Source organism: Maniola jurtina, chromosome 11 (genome assembly GCF_905333055.1).
Source record: "Maniola jurtina chromosome 11, ilManJurt1.1, whole genome shotgun sequence".
NCBI lineage: Eukaryota > Metazoa > Arthropoda > Insecta > Lepidoptera > Nymphalidae > Maniola > Maniola jurtina.
Genome location: NC_060039.1, coordinates 14,799,406 through 14,819,602, shown reverse-complemented (window position 1 = coordinate 14,819,602; position 20,197 = coordinate 14,799,406). Strand labels below are relative to the sequence as shown.

At 39.9% G+C, this 20,197-nt stretch overlaps 3 protein-coding genes across 4 annotated transcripts in view; 2 read left to right on the top strand and 1 right to left on the bottom strand.

The window, feature by feature from the left end:
* The first annotated feature begins 3,548 nt into the window (after nucleotides 1-3,548).
* Nucleotides 3,549-7,246, top strand: LOC123869862 (trafficking protein particle complex subunit 4). Its single transcript, XM_045912939.1, has 4 exons — nucleotides 3,549-3,834; nucleotides 3,961-4,052; nucleotides 4,607-4,793; nucleotides 5,413-7,246. Exons 1-4 carry the CDS (start codon nucleotides 3,636-3,638, stop codon nucleotides 5,610-5,612), a joined length of 678 nt encoding a protein of 225 aa, XP_045768895.1. The 5' UTR covers nucleotides 3,549-3,635; the 3' UTR covers nucleotides 5,613-7,246.
* Nucleotides 5,720-20,197, top strand: part of LOC123869861 (out at first protein) — a 27,194-nt gene continuing 12,716 nt past the window's right edge. Inside the window, exon 1 of the mRNA XM_045912938.1 lies at nucleotides 5,720-5,726. The gene's annotated coding sequence lies outside the window, so the exon portion shown is untranslated. The remainder of the gene's footprint in view (nucleotides 5,727-20,197) is intronic.
* The window catches only part of LOC123869846 (WD repeat-containing protein 26), a 9,179-nt gene continuing 1,857 nt past the window's right edge, over nucleotides 12,876-20,197 (bottom strand). Inside the window, exons 2-11 of one of the 2 annotated variants that reach the window (XM_045912909.1) lie at nucleotides 18,867-19,032; nucleotides 18,122-18,352; nucleotides 17,326-17,514; nucleotides 16,576-16,709; nucleotides 16,259-16,376; nucleotides 15,542-15,670; nucleotides 15,050-15,183; nucleotides 14,678-14,778; nucleotides 14,126-14,241; nucleotides 12,876-13,625 (exon numbers count right to left, since the gene is read on the bottom strand). In XM_045912909.1, the coding sequence (XP_045768865.1) occupies nucleotides 13,461-13,625; nucleotides 14,126-14,241; nucleotides 14,678-14,778; nucleotides 15,050-15,183; nucleotides 15,542-15,670; nucleotides 16,259-16,376; nucleotides 16,576-16,709; nucleotides 17,326-17,514; nucleotides 18,122-18,352; nucleotides 18,867-19,032 (1,483 nt within the window). In that variant the 3' untranslated portion in view covers nucleotides 12,876-13,460. Of the gene's footprint in view, nucleotides 13,626-14,125; nucleotides 14,242-14,677; nucleotides 14,779-15,049; nucleotides 15,184-15,541; nucleotides 15,671-16,258; nucleotides 16,377-16,575; nucleotides 16,710-17,325; nucleotides 17,515-18,121; nucleotides 18,353-18,866; nucleotides 19,039-20,197 lie in introns of both variants that reach the window. The other variant, XM_045912908.1, reaches the window with a different exon arrangement.

Sequence of the window (20,197 nt, the reverse complement as noted above, 5' to 3'; positions counted from 1 at the left end):
AAGATGTTTTTTGATGAAGAATGTTACCGCCGCGGTTTAAAATGAAAGATTTTTTTAGTCTTTTTTTCTATCAATGCTGTTGTACCTAGTTAATGACGGCTATTTATCAAGTAAGCATGAATTATTATCCAATTTGCAGGAAATTTGAAGGCTTGGTCGTGCAAACGATTGTGTGGCGATGATCGCTAGACAAGCATACCTTGGATGACCTGCCGCTTGGATGGAGCTTGAATCAAATTGGACGATATCGTGATCTTGAGGTGTGTGTGGGCCATAAAAAGAATTTAAACCAATGATATAACTGTCCATGCTTCTAGCCACCATTTTGTACTACTACACCCCGCACGCTGTGAGAAATCAGAATTGTGCCACTTCATTCTGGTGCTGTTGTGGTGCTAATTAGTTCACTCTGGCGCTGTTGTGGTGCTAGTTAGTTCACTCTGGTGCTGTCGTGGTGCTAGTTAGTTCATTCTAATGCTATTGTAAAGTGAGTGCAAGTTGCAACAGAAAATTTTCTGTCAAAAAATTTCTGATAGTTAGGCATATTATCAGCTGTGTGTTAGTAATACCTAGTGTTATGATGCAGCATTGTAACCACATAATATTATAGGGAGACGACCTGAAAGAGACGCATGAGCCGCCAGAGCCGTAAGAGACGCCAGTTAAGCAATTGAATGCTGAAATTGCAATAACATATCCCCCGATTCAAAAAGCACGTCGCACTGATCTGATATTCAGTATCGGTAAACCACAATCTAATAAGTATTGCAAGTTCGTCTGCTCGCAACGAACTCAATATCTATTCCGACTACCTACCCAGGTACTTTTATGTTAATGGTGTGGTCGGAAAACCCCACTGCGTAAGTAACTTAGTACGGTCGGTTATGTTCGCCAAAAAATAATTAAAATATTACACTGAATTATCCCTTATCTGTTGGACAGAAGCAAGCAGAAGGAAGTCCGTGATATACCTACCCTTGTAGGCAGTGACGGATTAAGACTACTTGATGCCCTAAGCAATCTATGCCTGTGGGCCCCCCTATCCGTATGTCAACTAGAATCGATCTATAAACCTTTACCGCCTAAAAACATTAGTTTTTTGTAAAATAAGAAGCTGAGATGTAACGCACTTTAGAAGTGGAGTAGGTGCGACAACAATAAAAACCAAAGCATAATTTATTTATTTATTGAAATGCGCCTTGCTGCTTTTGGGGGCATTCGAATTGTCGAATGCATAAGCGGGCAGCGAGTGGGCTAGCGGGAGTGGGGTTATGACTCTAGGTCGGACTCTAATCTCTAGTCAACCAAAAACGCGCGAATTTTCAAATTAGTCCTAGAAACTTTTTTTGGTGTGGTTTTTGGTGACGGACGTGAGAGTGAGACGTGATACCCTAAGGACGGATTTTTTTGTGCTCCTTCTGGTGCCCCCTGAGACGTGATGCCCTAGGCAATTGCTTAATTTGATTAAGGGTTAATCCGTCACTGCTTGTAGGTAACCACAAGCTTAACTTGCTATAATTCGCCAAAGCAGATAAATCTGTATTGGTACAACGTGCAGCATGCGATATGGACTTCCATCCTCTCACTACTAAACATGCGGGAAAAGCAAGCAAGCAATACGCAGCACACACCACTACCACACCACACTAATCTTCTTAAATTCACTCCAACACTGGAGCTTCCTCAGGAGATGTAGATTGTAGACTACACAATGCACAGTTAGCAAAATTTTAGAAATAAGCTTGTGAGTCTTATTAACAAAACTGCCTAGGCACTTGAATAGGTACAGTGTACCTACAAGGCAGGACCTTCATGTCCAAAGCACGGTTTTTCGTGGTCTGCTGTTCATCCCTCCCTCCTCCCTCCTCTCACTTGTGTTGTGGGAGGGTGGTGGAGTCATTCGCGAAGGACAGTTTATACTTACTTTATACCTTGCCTGCTTATATTTTAAACTTTTATAATAATGGGAGTTTTTAAAAAAGGAGTTCACTTATAAAGTATCAGAACTAGGTTCTGTTCTCAAGCCTTGCTTTTTGGAACGATGTTTTTTTTATTATTCTCTTTATAATATCAGAATCGCAGGATGCAATTGTTGATAAGGGAGTAACCCCTGTACGTTTGTTTTATCCATCAATCAGCATTAAAGTAGTAAGCATTATGCGGCCGATAAGTAAATTCTTTGAATTATGTTACGGGCAAAGTCTGCAGAATGTGCCGAATCAATTTTTCCCAGGCAGTGTCGACTCTGTGCCTCTTCTGTTCCCCCACACACAGCCACCAATAATTCCTGTATGACTACCAAAGAGGATCTTTATTTTCTTTGTTCTTAAAGAAAAAATCGGTCAAGTGCGAGTTGGACTCGCACACGAAGGGTTCCGTACCATCGTACAAGATATACCTAACTCTTGTTTGTAGAAGATAATTATAGTGATTTTTTTTTCGTGAACACATTAATTGACTAATGTGTACTGTGTACCCATAAATTCACGGTTTTGGCTTTTTCCTTTAGAATACTATAAGACCGACCTGCCTTCATTATTCTGGGTCAGCGGGAAGTACCCTACAGGTTTTCTTGCTAAACACAACAGAAAGACGGACGGACTAAAGTTTTAAACTGTAAACTGCACTGAAAAGGTAAGGTCACTAGACAGAATCGGCTTTACCCAGCCTTCGGACTTCGGCAGTAGCGCTGACAGATATCATTTTGCAATAGATTTTTTATCATTTTTCAACAGCGGATATTGTGTGGAACATGTGTGGAAAGTCAGGAAACGAGATAGGATAAGACTTGACGGATTACGTTTATATTTCGCATTGTAGGATGTAAGTACCTAATGGAGAATAGGCGATGGCAAATTGATATGTTATAAAGATGGATAATTTAATAATACAACCAAATGATATAGGTAAAAAAAGATACAGGCGAGGAAACCTGTATGCCTTAGAGTTCTATAATTTCGTATAAGTTTGTGAAGGCTGCTAATCCTCACTTGGCCCACGTGGTGCCCGGTGGACTGCGGCCTAAGCGGGAACGCTCCTTATTCTGAAAGATCGTTCTAAATGATGTTACCCAACCTCAGCATTTAAACAAGCATCAAGTTTGGATATGACTTTATTTGCTTGTATCTACTTGGTTTCGTATACCTACGGAAAATTACCTGACGGACTGCATTCGCGACAGTAGTTTTGGTTTTTTTTAATTTTTTATTTATGAAAACGTATTTCTAAACTAAAACAAATTATTGACGTTTGACAAAATATCAATGTCAAACGTCAAAGTGGACTTCGTCTGTGATGGCGTTTGCTGGCGCGCGTGCTGTGCTTGTTTGGAGTGTTTTTTGTTAAGAGTGGCTGGTTTTTGTGTTAGTTGGTGTTTTTTGGTGGTGGAACTGACTGGGAAGCGCTCTAAAGGGGCGCCGCGCGTATGTCGGCGGGCGCCGGCGCAGACGGAGTCCATACTTGTATAAATTCAATAACTTGAAAATATCACAAACTTGACATTGGCTAATTAGAGTAAAGCCAGATTTAAAGAAGAAAAAAAAAAAAAAAAAACGTCAAAGTGACATTTGGCATTTTGTAAACAAATGTTCAGTGTGCAGTGGGTTTTTATTTTATAATTAATTAAAAGAAATCATATGAAACATCCAGCTAATAAAGACATGGTTATTTATGGAGTTTATATCGTGAGCAAGTCAGGAGGGCTCATATACAACTATGACCACAATATCCCGAGAGTGGAGACAGAAAAGACATTCGGTTTTCCTTTAGACATCAAACTAGAATATGAAAACAAGAAAGTTGTAGTCGTTTTTGGGCAAAGAGATGGAATCAACGGTAAGAAATCCTTGCTAGAGCTACTTGTGTAATTAGTCTTCGTGTTTGTAACAGCTAATATTCAATTTACAGTAGTAATATATCGATTATTTCGTAGAATAATACTATTGCTTAGTATGTTTACAGTTGGCCATGTTTTGCTCTCTGTGAACGGTTCCCCAGTCACTGGTCGCACGACAGAAGATGGAAGAGACGTGTTCGATATTATAGGAGTCAAAGTATGTATATAAATTACATATAATTTAATTAGTAACTATACGAGTATCTGTTTGTCAAAATTGAGAGGCTTTGGTGGTGGACAGTAAGTACAGCTACCACCCGACCTGCTTAGTGCTGTGTCACCAATATAATGTGGCGAAATTGTGTTCCAACTTCCAGTACAATACTTTATAGATTAACTAGTGGCCTGCCCAGTTTTGCATGGGTGCTTAATGTGTTAGAATAAAAATAAATGTCGCTCAGCAAGGATGTATGTAGCTTTTTATTGGTGAAAGAATTTACAAAATCAACAACAAACAAACTTACAAATTTTACCTCTTTATAATATTAGTATAGAATAGATAGATTATTATTAGCGGATGCCTGTGATTTTGTCTGCAGGGATTTAGGTTTTACAAAATGGGCATCTTCTAGGCAAACACACCTTATCTTAGGCTCCATCATCACTTGTCAGCAAGTCTGATTGCTGCCAAGCCCTAGTCTAGTCTCAAAAAAATCTTCTTAGCTCAAGATAGTTTGAGCTGATTAAAAATAACCTTTATATTATGTGCAGGATAGCTATCCCCTGAGCCTGAAGTTTGGTCGTCAGCGAGCCACCACCAATGAGAAGATAGTCCTGGCCAGCATGTTCTACCCGCTGTTTGCGCTGGCCAGCCAGCTCAGCCCCGTGCCCAAGAGCTCGGGCATTGACACGCTAACTGCCGACTCCTTTAAGCTCTCTTGCTTTCAGACTTTAACTGGTAAGCTTGGTATATAAATAAATATCCCTAATCCTAATATCCTATGTGAAAGTGTGGATGTTTGGATGTTTGTTACGCAATCATGCAAAAACCACTGGACAGATCTGGCTGAAATTTGGAGAATATACGATTATAACCTGGATTAACACATAGGCTACTTTTTATCCTGGAAGATCATTGAGTTCCCATGGGATTTTTAAAAACTCCATCCACAGGAACAAAGTAGTGGGCATCAGCTAGTAATGTATAAATAGTGACTTAGTTGTAGAAACAGATAAAAATATTAAAGGACAATGCCAAATTTTGCAAGTTTGGCTATTCTTGCATCTTATCCTTAACTGAATCAACTGTAAAACATTGGAAATCTGCTCTGGATTATGTAACAAACCCCATTGCAGATATTAACTGGGAGTTTGTAGTAATCTGAATTTGAACATTTCAGGAATTTAAGGTAATTCAGCTTTCTGATATTTCTGAAATATGTGGTTCAGCTCATTTTAAAAAATCATATTTTTTCGAAAAATTTAAAGATTTCTTTATATAGATGTAGTACAACGCTTGAGTGTCACAAAATAGCCAGACTGCCGGCATTATTCTTTACAACAGACTATTATTTCAGGTGTGAAATTCATAGTAGTGACAGACCCAAACATGCAAGGCTCGGATGTGGTGCTCAGGCGGATCTATGAGCTGTACTCAGACTATGCGCTGAAGAACCCATTCTATTCTCTGGATATGCCCATCCGCTGTGAGCTGTTTGATACCTCTCTACATACGCTGCTGGAACTTGTCGAGAAGTCTGGCACCTCCAATGTGTAGTCCAAGTGTTGAGTGCTAAAATATGCAAAAAACTAAGCACTTGAATCAAACCTCACCCGTTGGAGGTAAAAAAGCACATAAATATAACTTATATAGGTGTAAATATTTTTGATTGTTAGCAAATAAGTTACTATTAAAACTATATATGTTATTTAAATAACTTTGCGTTTGCTTTAACAAGTTAGATTTAGATAGGTTGATGGAAACAAAACACAAAACCCTTCCTTATCAAACCTGTGAGTCATCAATATTCTATACTAATAAAGTTAGTTTGCAATCGATAAACTCTAAAACTATTTAAGTTTTAATAAATCTTTCATCATTACAAAAGTATCCAGAAATATATTACTTATGTATATACATATATACGTATATACGTAGGTACTACTCATACAAATGTCTGCCAAGAGAAGCCAGGCGGATCAGCTAGTCAATGATAAAACTACAAAAATAATACAACTGGGCTTACATAGTTAGCCAAGGTTGAATTGAGAGGAGGTTACGATAAAATTAAACACAGGATGTATGATAAAAAAATTTATTGATATATAATCATTATCTATTTATAACAATCGAACGCGCCACCTCTATGCCTACCTATCTATCTTTATATTATTATTTATTTATCATCTATGTAGGTGTTCTACTTGTTTGGACAGCAAGGGCCAACCTTAAACCAAAATAGCGAAACTCTTTGGTAAGAAAGTATCTATCGTTATCGACATCAAGCTCTACCCTTTCATTGGTTGGAATTGCTGTTCACATTTTTGACAGCCAATCAAAGGGCAGAATTTGCTATGGATTACGATGAATACCTACGTTTTCCTACGCAATCGTGGCCAGTGTTCGGTATAGAGAATTATAGATTACAGAATAACATTTGGTGTAGGATTTCTCCGAGCTGTCCCAAACAACTAAAACACATCGATCGCGCTTTGTACTTCTACACACAACACTCACACCGCTATTGCCTGGTTTTTGGTACGATGTGAACTCCGGGACACTTCACACATAACTCGTGCCTATAAAAAATTAATCGAAAATGGAGGCGCTAAACATTCCTTCTCACTCCCACTATTCACAAACAATATAGTGTGTAAGTGAGAGGGAATGATTAGCGCCAATGGGGCTCTATTCTAAGCCTGCGCTGTCCGTCAGTCTGTCAGTGAGCTGTATTTCAAGAAACTTAATAGGAGAGTTGAGAGTGAGTATTTTTATTGCCGCAATAACAACAAATAATAATAAAACCAAGATGGCGAATTTCAAAATGACCACCATGCAAATTAAATGTTATGTTTAATATGATGGTGCGGGACCCTTCGTGTGCGTTTCCGACTCGCACTTGCCAGGTTTTTGATTAGTTTCTTTATTGGTCACGAGTTATATTGATACAATTGTTTACCTTTTGCTGTACCTAGGTGATAAAAAATTTAGACTTCTTACACCATGTCTTTCTACTTCCGTTGTGGGTGTATCAGTATAGACATTATACTGTATTTTTTTAAATGTATATCTAAAATCACAGGTTATAAATTCGGTGAATAGACCAATGGACATAATTATTGATATCTTGTTATTGCATAAAATTTCTATTTAAAATTATTTTTAGGCATTATAGTAATTTTTTTTAACAGGGATCTCTCCATCACTTACTCCATACAATCGTAGTTCCCATTTCATTTGAATATTAAGCAACCAAAGTCCACGTAATTTTGCAGACATATTCTAGAAACTAATATCTGTGCCTGTGGTGTTTTAGATTTTTTTTTAAATATGTAGTTTTAAAATTACAGGGGCTCCAAGATTTGGATGTGAATTTTTAAGACCGCGTAACTTTGAAACCGAATATTTTAACGGAAATCTGGAAAACCACAGGCATAGATATTAGTTTCTAGAATATGTCTGCAAAATTTCATGGACTTTGGTTGCTTAATATTCAAATGAAATTGGAACCATGTTTGTATGGAGCGAGTGACGGAGAAACCCCTCTAGTTTAATTAACAGAAAATAAATATTTTAGGATCTCAGACTAAAGTAAAAAAGATAGATTAATACTGAAGATAGAAAGAAGAAATTGAAACAATTCAGCAAAAGCATTCAGCTTCTGCAGGCAACGCTATTTGCGTGACACACAATTAAATAGCTTCATTTTTAATATTTTATTGCACCATTTGTTGGAATATTACTTTAATTTGAATCGTAACTTTAAAAAAAAAAAACAAGTTTATCTAGTAAGGTATGATTTGTGTGACTATCAGGATAAGTTACATTATAACACGGAGATCCCGGAGTTCATTTAAAGCAAGCGTTATACATCAGCTCTTGACAACACGATTTATTTACTTATTAAAAAAACCTAATCGAAACGTCACACATTTCCGACAATTTATAGCAAGGGCGACGTCGTGTGAGAGTGGCCCGAGCGAAGTAGGGAAGCAAGAAATGAACATATTACTGAGCTTGTGGACGCCTTTACAAATATATCGAAAACTTGTCGTGTAGACGCCACGCCGTGTAAGGCGACAGTTTTGTGCCCCTTGTGTGTAACCTTATAAATAGGCAATTAAATTACTTCACTTGATTCACAAACTAAAAGAAAAAAGACAGCTGACAAGACAATAAATAAAACTGCACCCCTATAACACCAAACTTAAACACAATCACTAATCTAATCCTTCCAATCAGCAGACAGTCTTTAAAATAACAAAAGCGATCATCGCAGTGTCATATAAATCACAAGTTTGGTGCTAGGGGTGTTGGCTCCACTTTGTTCGTGAGCGCTATATCTATCTTCATTATTTTAGTCTATGGCTTGATGTAAAACAATCTAAACTATGATACATATTATTTAAAAATAACAATTACAACTGTTTGTAAAGTCAGTAGATAAAATGAAACCCATGCAGAGAAACCATAGGCGATTGAAATGTTCTTAGGTGAGTCCAAATGAAGTAACATGTTTCAAACTTTTGTTATATAACATAATACAACACTGCAATATATAACAAGTCTATATAGTGCAAATATAACAAATTAATGTGGCATGTGTTATTTCTTTCATTTCGGTCATATAGTCAATGTCAAGTGAAGCGTTCTGGACCAATGGAGAGGATATGTGTGCGCATGCTTCTCTTAGGGTGCCTGTCCATTGAAGCGGAATTGAGCGGAGATGTATGCAGCAGACCAATCAAAATCTCTTAATAATGTGATTAGTCTGCTGAACACATTTCTAGGTACTTCGCTCCGCTTTAGTGGACCGGCACCCTTATAGATACAATGAAAAGTTGACTGAAAAGCAAGTAGTGCGGCGACACACCGTATTACCAAATAAACCGATAAATAACCCACTGCGCAGGTTTAAAGAGTTCTTTTTACCCGAGACCAACTGTAGAATCAGTACAAAAATATAGCCGTCGATCGCTACAATAACTTATTTGGTTAGTTATTATTATTATAATCCAAGGCTTAAAGTACTATTCTACTCGTTAGTTCGATCCGGGAGCCGCGGGGGAGGCTTCCAAATATCCTCCTATACCGTACAACATACACCACCAATATCTATAGTAATAAGTAAAGTTCATATACATAGTATTGCATTTCACATTCAAAAGTTTATATTAGACAGCCAATTGTTTAGAAAGATTGCACTTAACGTTTGGTTAAATCAGTCGTAACTCATATTTCTAATTCATTTCTCACATCGCAATTCGCATAGGACATAGACAATGCCATGGTTCGAGTGCGTTTTTTTTTTAATTTATAGACTAGCGCTTGGCTGCAATCGGACCTGCTAGCAAGTGATAATGCAGCTTAAGATAGAGCACGCTTGCATACAAGATGCCTATTTACTCTTGACTTCAAGGTACCAGTACCAGGTTTGGTAGAAGGTAGCTAAATAAAACAGGCCAACTTTGTATGGCTCTTAAAAATGCCTCAATTTCAAACTCATGACATGCGCTTTTAAAAACATCTTCAATGTTTCATTTACAAAACTTACAAAATCACTAGGTTACAGCTATACTATCTAAAACAGATAATACATAATTAATTTTAAATCTCAGTTCTTTAATTTTGATAATATAAAGCTTAGTCTAACTTATCTTACCTCCCCCCTCCCCTGCGACTATAACCCCCATAACAACCAACAAAACCTATCGTTTTTCTTTCATGTTTTGAGGAAGTTCATTTTCACCTGTGGTTTTTTAGGTGCGGGAGTCTTCTTAGTTTTTGCGTTATAAAGTCTAGTTTACCGAATCATTATGCTGCATACGACCAGCCCGGCTAGCATGGGCAGTAGATAAAAGTTATATCCCCCGATTATATCCACTGATGTCATAGAAATCAGTGGATATAATTTTTATCTACTGCCCATGCTAGCCGGGCAGGTGGTCATTTGGTTCCGGTTTTGGGAAGTGTTTCTGACACTTTCAACTACTTTTAAAATTGTGAATTCTTCAAGTTAATCGTTTATAATGTCGTATTATGGCAGTGTCTTTTCTGCCTGTATGAGGAAACAAAGGATCCTATTGTTCATTGTTTGTGTGGTCATAGGTTCCCCTATCCATCCCTCATAACTGTACAGTTTTTCCATTCTTCTCTATGGTTTCTTTGTGGTCTGCAATAATTCCGCCAATGTCAAATCAGTGGAGAAAACAATGTTGTAACCAACCAGTTTGAGATCTAGCAACTGTGACTGTCATGTACTTGCATACTAAAGTCCTTGTAGACGTTCGTCCAACGCGTTCGGCGACAGTTTTTGATGAATGGTAAGTCTCCACTATGGGGATTCGGCGAATCATTCGGCTTAAGTGAATTGGAGACTTAAGAGACCAGAGTATAGTGGCGCTACTAGACAGTCAAATCGTCAAATATTTTGTCATACATAAAATTTTCATGGCAACTTTTTATCATCAACATATCCAATCATCCTTTAGATCTGATGATGTGATCATCGTATAGATAAGATCTGCTCTTAATTTTTTCGAGCTGCACCACAACCTACGTTCGCCCTTACACTTTTTATTCACAAACATTTATATGTATTGCATTTCAAGGATGATAAAATTTTCGTTTGTCCGAGTAAAATTATACAGATAATTCCCAATACTCTTCAGTTATAATTCTTTATTATTGCACAATGAATGGCACTCCGCATTGCAAACTATGTTGGCAGTAAAAGTAAGTACCCACAATGTATCCATCAATAAAATCATGATTGCATAACTTAAATAATGATAATTTAGTAACGATTTCGTCAATTTCATGTATTAGATGAAACATAGTTGAATATACTTAAAATATAATATTGATTAATTAATATTTATTATTGTTACATTTTTTTTATTAAAGTATTGGTAGTGGTCCATACTTAGATTAATGCATCATTTGTCAAACTTGACACTGTCAAAAAGAGATGTTATGGCATCAATTATTTCGTTTGTACAAATTTCTAAAGTAAACTATAATTCGCAACAGGTCGATATGGCAATCGGTGTATGAGGTGAGTCGTGGAGGGGGCGACGCCCCGCACACCACTCGCCCGCACCGGGAGAGTCCGGGGCGCTGTGCGGGTGTGCCATCTCGGCCTGTCGCGAACTATTGACAGGTCTAAACGTAATGCTATCCTTTTCTACATACATCGTTCTAAAAAGGATGACACTAATTTAAAACCAGTTAACTTAGGCATTTTGAACAACCGAATAAGCACCATCATGTGATCAATCTAACTAAAATTACAGATTATCTTATACAGTACTACCACTGTTATAAGTCGCATTGGCCAAATTCACATGCGCAGAAAAGCGCAACCAAACGCTGACTAAAACCGCCGAGAAAATGAAACACAGACCTTATTGCTTGACGTTAAGATTTTAAACACAAGAACAACTGAGATTCGTGCTATCTCGCTCATAATTCACGAGTACTAAACATGGCGTATAGACAACAGCCAATAGCGGACGGACGCGCGCTATGATTGGCCAAGATATTTTCGCGCCAGTGGCAGTACTGTACATGTAAAATTTGACACCTGTGGTCTTCACTAGAGGTGTAAAAGTAACGAAAACGAGCGTACCCGTATGCATTCGTTACTATAACAATTAGGACTCGTTACTTTCGTATCGTTACTCGTTACTTTTGATACCACGTAAGATGAACGAATCGAGTCGTATTGCGTACGACAGTATGATGTCGCGGCGTCCGCATCGCAACATTCGTAATTTGTAGAAAACATACTTAGGTCTACATTACATAGTACAAAGCTGCGTAAGGTGCATTTTCTCACTTTTCCGTATTTTAAACCAGACGTGTGTTTAAGTTATTCTCAATTTAGTTTGATTTAATAAGTGTAGAACTACAAGTGAACTGTTGACGGAATCTACTAAAATATTTTAAAAAAATTACCTTGAGCTTGAGCTTATGTTAAATATCTATACTAATAAATAAAATTAGAGTGTCTATCTACAATTTCAAAATAACTGTCTCATTATTAAGCTCATATGGTTATTTGAACGATACTATAACAGAATCGTACGTTTTTAAAATTTTAACAATAAACTAAACAAACATCGGTTATTGTAGCGTACGTTTTTAAATTCACCGAATGAGCGCACCTGCGCGTAAAACATACGGTTAGCAAACATTTCAATACACGTATCTACGGTACTTGCGTGAACCGAAACAGTGTAGGAACGGCCATACGACGAAAAGTGCGAGTAACGAGATGCATTTGTGTGTAACGTTTCGGTACTCGGTACTAGATGGCGCACCCGTTACTCAGTAACGAATACATACGGTTCGCTACAGCTCTAGTCTTCACACATCTCTATTTGACTCACTGTCAAGTAGGCGAGCGCACAGAATCTAAGTGGGAAAATCAAGGTCTTATACAATCTATGCGTTTATTGTTTAGTTTTACCAACTATTCTGTTTCATTAAATATTAGCCTATGATATAGAAACATAATCCTTGTTGCAAGGAACCTCCGGAGTAAAAATAAACCACATTGGTAACAAAATAGATCTGTTTTTGTGAAAACTGTTTTGTTGCTTACCATAAAAGTGTCAACATAATTATTATTACTATTATTTGTATCTATTAAAGTTAGGTCGTTCGCTGTGAGAAACTACGCTTGTATGACGCTTGTATGCTTGATGTTATCAACATATGACGTTCTGGAGCAAGATCTGGGACGGCTACAATTTCTTGAAAACAATTCAATATTGCGGCTGTACGGCGTCATTTTCAAATATGAATGTTTTTTTCTTTGCAGGGTTCCGTATCTTTTGAGGTGAGCTGATAGTTAGCCGTAGTAATTTTAAAATGACGAGTCGCCAGCAGAGTTTTTTTGAACTAAACGAGGTTGGTTAATTGATATTTCGGCTTGTATAGTACTTTTTCTTATTTGTGAGAAAACAATAGATAAATAAATTCAAGAAAACACATTGGTTAGACATTTATCTCATTTTAAAATTAATTTTAGCAGGTCATTGGTTTTTATAATTTTCATGCCATTATTTCCATTGATCACAATGTTGAACGTTTACAAAATACCCGCGACGACTGTACTATTTGGTAGATACTCCTGACGATTTAAAAGTACTTGTAAAAGTCTAATTGAATAAAAATATTTTGAATTTGAATTTATCATTTTGACTGCTGTTCTTTTCCTGTCTTCGCCCTTAAAAATATGGTTATTAAAAAGTAGTAGTGTATTTAGATTGGTCTGTTTGTGTGGGGTACAAGTGTACGTTGATTGATTCACTCGTGATATAGCTGGGTATACACGGTGGGGTAGCGGGTAGAGCGGGGTAGCGGGTAGAGCTAAGCGGTAGTGTCTCACGGCGGGCACTAGGAGTGGTGCGTGCGCGGGCCCCACAGGCGCAGCGAGTAGTCGTCGGAGGCGGACACCAGCACGTCGTGGTGCGCGGGGTTCCACGCCACGGCGTTGACGCAGCGCGTGTGCCCCGACACCACCGCGATGGGCTCCTCGCCGCCGATGTGCCAGATGTACACCTGCGGGGAACACACGCACATGTAACCGTTTGCACCGACGAACAGACCTATGGCGGTCATTTTAACATGGGGTTATTCAAGGGGTGGAGAATTTCAAGAAATTCGTGAAAAGCCGACTACACGTTGTTTCTCTGCTACACACATCACAACATCAGGTGACCCATTTGTTCGCTATTAATTTATTATTATATAAAAAAAGGACCATTGTACAAAGCCTGTGAAAATGTCATGAAAAGCCCTTTCATATGCAACACTGGCTACCCCACTTGTTTTACTAATCTTGCCTACTTAATCACGAAGCAAACTCTCATAAGTTTGACATTTTGTCCCGCTTTATTGTTTAATTTTAGCGCGAGAACGGTCATCGATTCGAGTCAAAGAGCGCGCAAGCGCCGACATTCGCAATCACTACGAGTCTCAATCTTGTAGTTCTTTCTAGATCATTTTGATAGTTCTAAAATGGATGGGCATGCCCATTTGATGGTTCATAGTTACAGTACCTTGTTGTCCTCGCTGCCGGACGCGATGAAGTCCTGGTGCGCGCCGCCGAAGCACGCGTGGATCGTGAAGTGGCCCTGCGAGAGGCCGCGGAAGCGACGCACCAGAGTGCGGGCACCTGTTCAACAATTTATTTAAAACTAGAGGATGCCCGCGTGGATTATGTTTTTTAAAGATTCCGTGCGAACTGTTTTTTGCCGGGATATAAAGTAGCCTATATTCACCCCGGAATATATGCTAACTCTGTACCAAATTTCGTCCGAAACGGTTAAACTGTTGGGCCGTGAAAAGGTAGCAAGCGGACAGACAAACAAACTTTCGCATTTTTATAATTATACTATATTAGTATGGATTGTACAGGCACACCCTATCCGCGGACAGAAGTTAGTATAGCGCTCTCTCTGTTACGTAATCCCATACAAATGATGAGGCAAAAATCTCACTGGCGTTAACCACTTCAAGGCGCCTGCCAATCACAAACAAAACCGTTTTCTGAATTTCGAATGTTTTTTGAAAAGCAGAGGCCAGCGAGCGAGAGCTAGTGCACGACTCACGTATATCCCACAGGTGCACGCCCTGGTTGGCCACGTTGAGCAGCAGCAGCGTGTCCGCCGCGTTCAGCGTCATCGCCATCACCGCGTGCTCCTCTTGTATTCTGGAACATTCCCAAACCTACTGTGAATGATTACTTTTAAAAGTGCAACTGATATAATATAGGGATGGAATATCCCGCAAGAGGTGATACTCTAAAATGTATGTAACGAACTGCGATCTTAAAAGTGAGAGATCTCGGGGTTCGATCCCGGCAGGGGCAAGGGTCAAAAGTTTTGAAAATGTACAATAATACCATCTTATATTTTGAATTTGAAATTTGAACCGAGGTTTTTTAGTATGTAACTAGTGTGTAATGTAGCGGGGATACGTACAGGTTTCGGTCAGTAAGGTCAGAGAAGTCGTACGCGCGCACGCGATGGTGAGTGTCGGCCGCCAGCGCCTTGCCGTCGGCGCGACACGCCAGCGCGTTGACGCGCACGCCGTCCCAGTTGTTGATGAGCGTGCCCTGCAACGATACTTATATTATTAGCGAGGGATTTCCATTACAAATATAAAATCTTACGGTTGGACGCAGTGATTAGTCGGAGTATGCACTAGCTTAGAACACGTCCAGTGTCCTCTTTCAAAGGGCCTCTACTCGCGACGCGGGCAAATAAATATCACTTGCTTTAAAGATGAAGAAAAACATTGTAAGAAAACCGGCATGCCTGAGAACTCCATAGTGTTCTCAAAGGTGTGTGAAGTCTGCCAACCTGCACTTGGCCAGTGTAGTGGATTATGGTCTAAACCCGTGCTCAGTAGTGGGCCGGTGATGATGGTGGTGGGTTGATCATGATGGATCATGATGATGTACAACGACTCACATCGAGCGCGCAGTGGTAGAACTGTCCGCGCGCGCCGCCGCATACGAACTTGTCCGAGGACGCGTGCCACGCCACCGCCGTCAGGGAGTCCTCCTGCGAGTGCGTCATCTTGAGGTGCAGCTGCTCCGTCTGAGGACAAAATGTGTTTAGCTATATAAAATACACAAATGTACAATACAAAGATGTATAAAAACCTGTTCTTCTAATACCTAATACCTACTGCTATCCCACTTGGACTAGATAACTGTGATCTACATTGTAGTTAAAGGATGGCAGGAACAAAGCTGAAAAGTCTGATTTTTTTACACTAAAACTGTAAATCTCCTAAACATAGGAATATGGAATAGCATTCTTGCCTTCCCGGCATCCGAAAAGACAAGAATGCTGTACAAATTAGTCTTTATAAGACTAAGGCATAGAAAGTAAGATATACTGTTTAGCATAACATTGTTCACACCGATAACATTGTTCACTATGTAACCAAACCTGTATAAATTATGATTTAAAAAGAACAGCAGAAAAGCGGTGATAGCTTAGTGGTTAAGCCTCCAAATAGGGTATTCAAGGTTCGATCTCGGACCTCTAATTATATTAAAATTTACATGCCTGAGAGTTCTCCACAATGTTCTCAAAGGTGTGTGAAGTCTACCAATGTATTCTTTACCATAGAAATGGTAGTTAAGGGCTTTGTAGGAAATAGAGCCAAGTGATACTCACCTCCATGTTCCATATCCAGAGGTCGGGGCAGTCTTCGGGCCCCGCGGCTATGAGGTAGCGGCCGTCGGGGCTCCACGACAAGTACGATACGCCGTACGAATGACCGTCCAGGGACTTTCTGGAAATTAACATACAATCGTAAAAATTCAGCGTCCTTGAGCTATGTTGGTTACTCTGGTCCTCCTGAAGAAGGAGATCTTGATTCTGATTTGGCCATGCAGAGAATCTCGAAGTATACTCCATCGCCCACTGAGTAACTCTGAGCTTTGTTACGAGGCTAATTGTTAATGGACTATAAATGTTTCCTATAAACGCACCTGAAGGACAGTCGCTTGGCGACGGGGTCGAAGTCCCATATCATGACGGTGTTGTCTTTGGAGCCGGACGCCAGCTTGGAGCCATCCGGAGACCACTTGCAGAACCACACTTCGTCACAGTGCTCGTTTAGAACCTGCATTACACATATACATTGCAATGAGACATACATTAAAAAGTTTTGTTTAAAAAATTTTGATCAAAACGTCAGTTTAAACAATTTATACTATCCACAGAATGAATCCTCAATTTATACTATGCTGCAAGAAGAATGGAGATGCACTGTTAAGCAAGCCACAGCTTTTAAGTGATGACCATGAGCCGTCTGTCAAGAGTGGCAAGAGTGTTATGCCCAAGGACTCCTCTCTCTGTAGAGCTGTTAGCGAGATTGAGAATTGCATAAAGACATCTAGATAGTTATCCTTCGTATGTGGACATCGACATATAACGCCATCTAGTGTTTGTAAGAGGAGTTTGTGTTGATTTCACAAGTGCCTGCTTATACGTTTGCTGCTTGCGTGCTGCCCTGCGCCACACCGGCGCAAGCTGGCCATGCCTCGAGGCCCGTACCCTTGACCTGGCTCAAGACCGATGTCGAATTCAGGCACAGTCTCAGCCCATTTTGAAAATCGCTGAAATAAATAAGCCAAGTAGCCAAATACACCTGTGAGGACACGCCCGGGCGAAGGCGCTCGGCCTCGAGGTCCGTACCGCGACAGACTTGAGTTTGTTGAAAAGACAGCACAACAAACCTGCAGTGAGTGTATGGGGAAGTGGTCGGGGGAGCAGTGGTGGTCGGCCAGCAGCGAGAAGGGGATGTGGTCGTCGGTGGCGGGCGGCGCGGCGTGGAAGCGGCACCTCGCAGCCTGCTGCGCCGCCGCTTGCGCCAGCAGCGCTCGCAGCCGCCCCGGGGCCATCATCAAGGCGGGGGGCAGCACCGCCTGTGGAATTACGATATTATCTACACTAACTGTCTAGCTTCACTCAGGTGGCATTACTAGAATCCTTTCTGAGTGGGAAGCACAGAGCAACAACTAGATTGATAAAGGGGTCACCTTTTTTAAAGCATGCTTGTATCTTCTAACCCAAAGGTGCTTAAACATCGCGCCAGTATCTATCCATAGTCTGTGCCAAAGCACTTTTCTTTATTTCACTTTTTAAAATAAGACTGTATGAGCTGTGCGTGTCTGTAATTTTATATCTTAGGAGGAAATCTACATGCACAATCCCAAGTTTTTAGACGTGAGTGGTACTTTGATATATCTGTAAGTTTTCCTTTTATATCGTGACCAGCAAGCCAAGGTATGGAACGAATTATATAAAAATTGGTAACACTGATAGGATTAGTCCCATACAGATCTACTTGCAAAGATAGTGTTTTACAAAATTAGATCTATTTAAGAAGAGCATTACAACATTTATTGCTATCAAAATTTAGTGCTAGAACTGTTGCTTGAATTAAATAAATCAAAACGAAACATTAAAATAAAACATTCTCACTTTACAAAGTGTCCTCCAAAACATGAAGGTGTAAAGTCTGGAACTCACCTGCACTCTCGCCAGCACGTTGGCGCGCGCGGGCGCGCCGCCCGGCCAGTGCGCGCGCGCTCGCAGCTCCGCAGCGTCCGCGCACATCATGAGCGCGGACAGGCGGTGCACGCGCGGCGTGTCGTGCTGCAGCGGCGTCAGCTCGTTGCGCAGCACGTGCAGCGCGTCCAGCACGCGCCCCGCCTCCAGGTGCTCCAGGTACTTCTGCTCCAGCACCACGAACTTCATCTCCTGCCCCATGATATAGCCCCAAATCAGTTTCACACAATTTTAAATAATGTCAAAATTTCATGACCTTCAGAATACAGTGTGTTCTTTTGTACCAAGACTATGTAGTATTGGATAGACATTACATAGCTTAAAGCTAGATAGCATGTAGTTTCACTGACGACAGACAGATGACATAGTAGGCAAGCATTGTTGTACCCAAAATGTAGGACTCCTGGAGCCCAGGATGTTTGCTATATCAAGTTCCTACAGGTCATATCATGCATCTCTCCCCTTTCACCGCATCTTTAGCAATTTAAGACATATCTCATGCTGTAAAAATGAGAGTACCGTTATAAATATAGTAAATATAATGTAGAAGTTACCAGTTGTTGGAAAAGTGGAGGTAAGAAGGCCACGAGGCGGATCTCCAACCCAGTGGTCTCTATGACATTCTCCATTCTGGTCAGTGATAGGACTTGAGAGATCACGATCCTCATTCAGGAGGAGAGAGAGAGAACGAGTGTGAATGACTCACGGCGAGGTTGTGCGGCTCGACGAGCGGCTCGTCGCGCAGCAGGTCGTGCAGCGCGCGCAGGTCGTGGTCCGCCTTCACCCAGTCGCCGGCCAGCACGTGCGTGCGGAACGTGGCGGCCGCCGGGTGCTCCAGGTGCAGCCCCGACTCCTCCATCAGCAGCGACGCACTGCGCCTGCGCAGGGCCACCACGTCAACATGTGTGCCATTACTTATGCACTTATATGTACTGTACAATGTACATATGGCTTAATATTCTTAACTGGATTATGCCCGCAACTATGTCTGCATTAATTTAGGTTTTTAAAAAGCTCATGAGAACTCCTTAATTTTCTGGGATAAAAAGTAGCCTATATTCATCTCCAGGGTACAAGCTAGGTATTTCTGTACCTTTCTTAAATTAAAATCATTTAAGTGAAATATCAAATATTCATACACCATTAATTTATTGGTAGAATGTATAAGGCTCAAACTATGATATGTATTCATTTAATTCATAAGTTTATGTCACCTGCATTTTTATGAATACCTAACAAAATTATTATTTATTCGTAAAAATTCGTTAACCAGAAGATTCGTGAAAAGGTGACCGGAAAACAAACTCACTTTCGCATTTATGAGTATGGGTTGAATTTTTGAAAAAGAGTAATCAGTGGTAGATTCACATGAGAATCCCATATATTTGACCAATTTTGGGAAGTAGCTTGCATCTCTGCGATGGGCATAGCCTACTTTTATCCCAAAAAAATCATAGAGTTTCTATTGGATTTTTGAAAGCCCAAATCGTGCCCAAATCCACACGTAGGAAGTTGTAGGCACTATCTAGTATTATTAAATATAAATACATATTACATCAACAAGAATGATCAAACTATGTAGTAACCAAAGGCATGCTTTTACTGATAAAATTGTCTTGATGTAATAAATTGTGGTAATACCACTTCACACATATTTAAATGTAATGCATTAAGGTGGAAAGGTGATTGATAACATAATAACTTGATAACTAGGACAATTCCACAACATTACCCTTGATATTGAATTGATTGAGTTTGTAGTTTTGCAAGTTGTAACCAAGTGCTTCAATATTTAACATCTTTGCCAATACATACTAATACAATAGATGTGAAAGTGTGTCTGTCTATCTGCTAGCCTTTCACAGCCCAACAGTTTAACTGATATCTGAACTGAAGTTTGGTGAATGCCATACCCCCCCCCCCCCCCCCCCCCCCAAGATAGCCCTCATCTATCTTAGACTACATCATACTCAAGGGCTACTTGTATCTGAATTTAAAAAAAGGATGATATTATGCTCCAACTGTTTAGTAAATATT

What these genes read in the sequence shown, in the direction of transcription:
- LOC123869862 (XM_045912939.1), top strand. Translation starts at nt 3,636, where the DNA reads ATGAAACATCCAGCTAATAAAGACATGGTTATTTATGGAGTTTATATC. An exon ending in GCAAAGAGATGGAATCAACG is followed by an intron (nt 3,835 to 3,960) that starts GTAAGAAATCCT and finishes GTATGTTTACAG; the next exon opens with TTGGCCATGTTTTGCTCTCT. An exon ending in TTGCTTTCAGACTTTAACTG is followed by an intron (nt 4,794 to 5,412) that starts GTAAGCTTGGTA and finishes CTATTATTTCAG; the next exon opens with GTGTGAAATTCATAGTAGTG.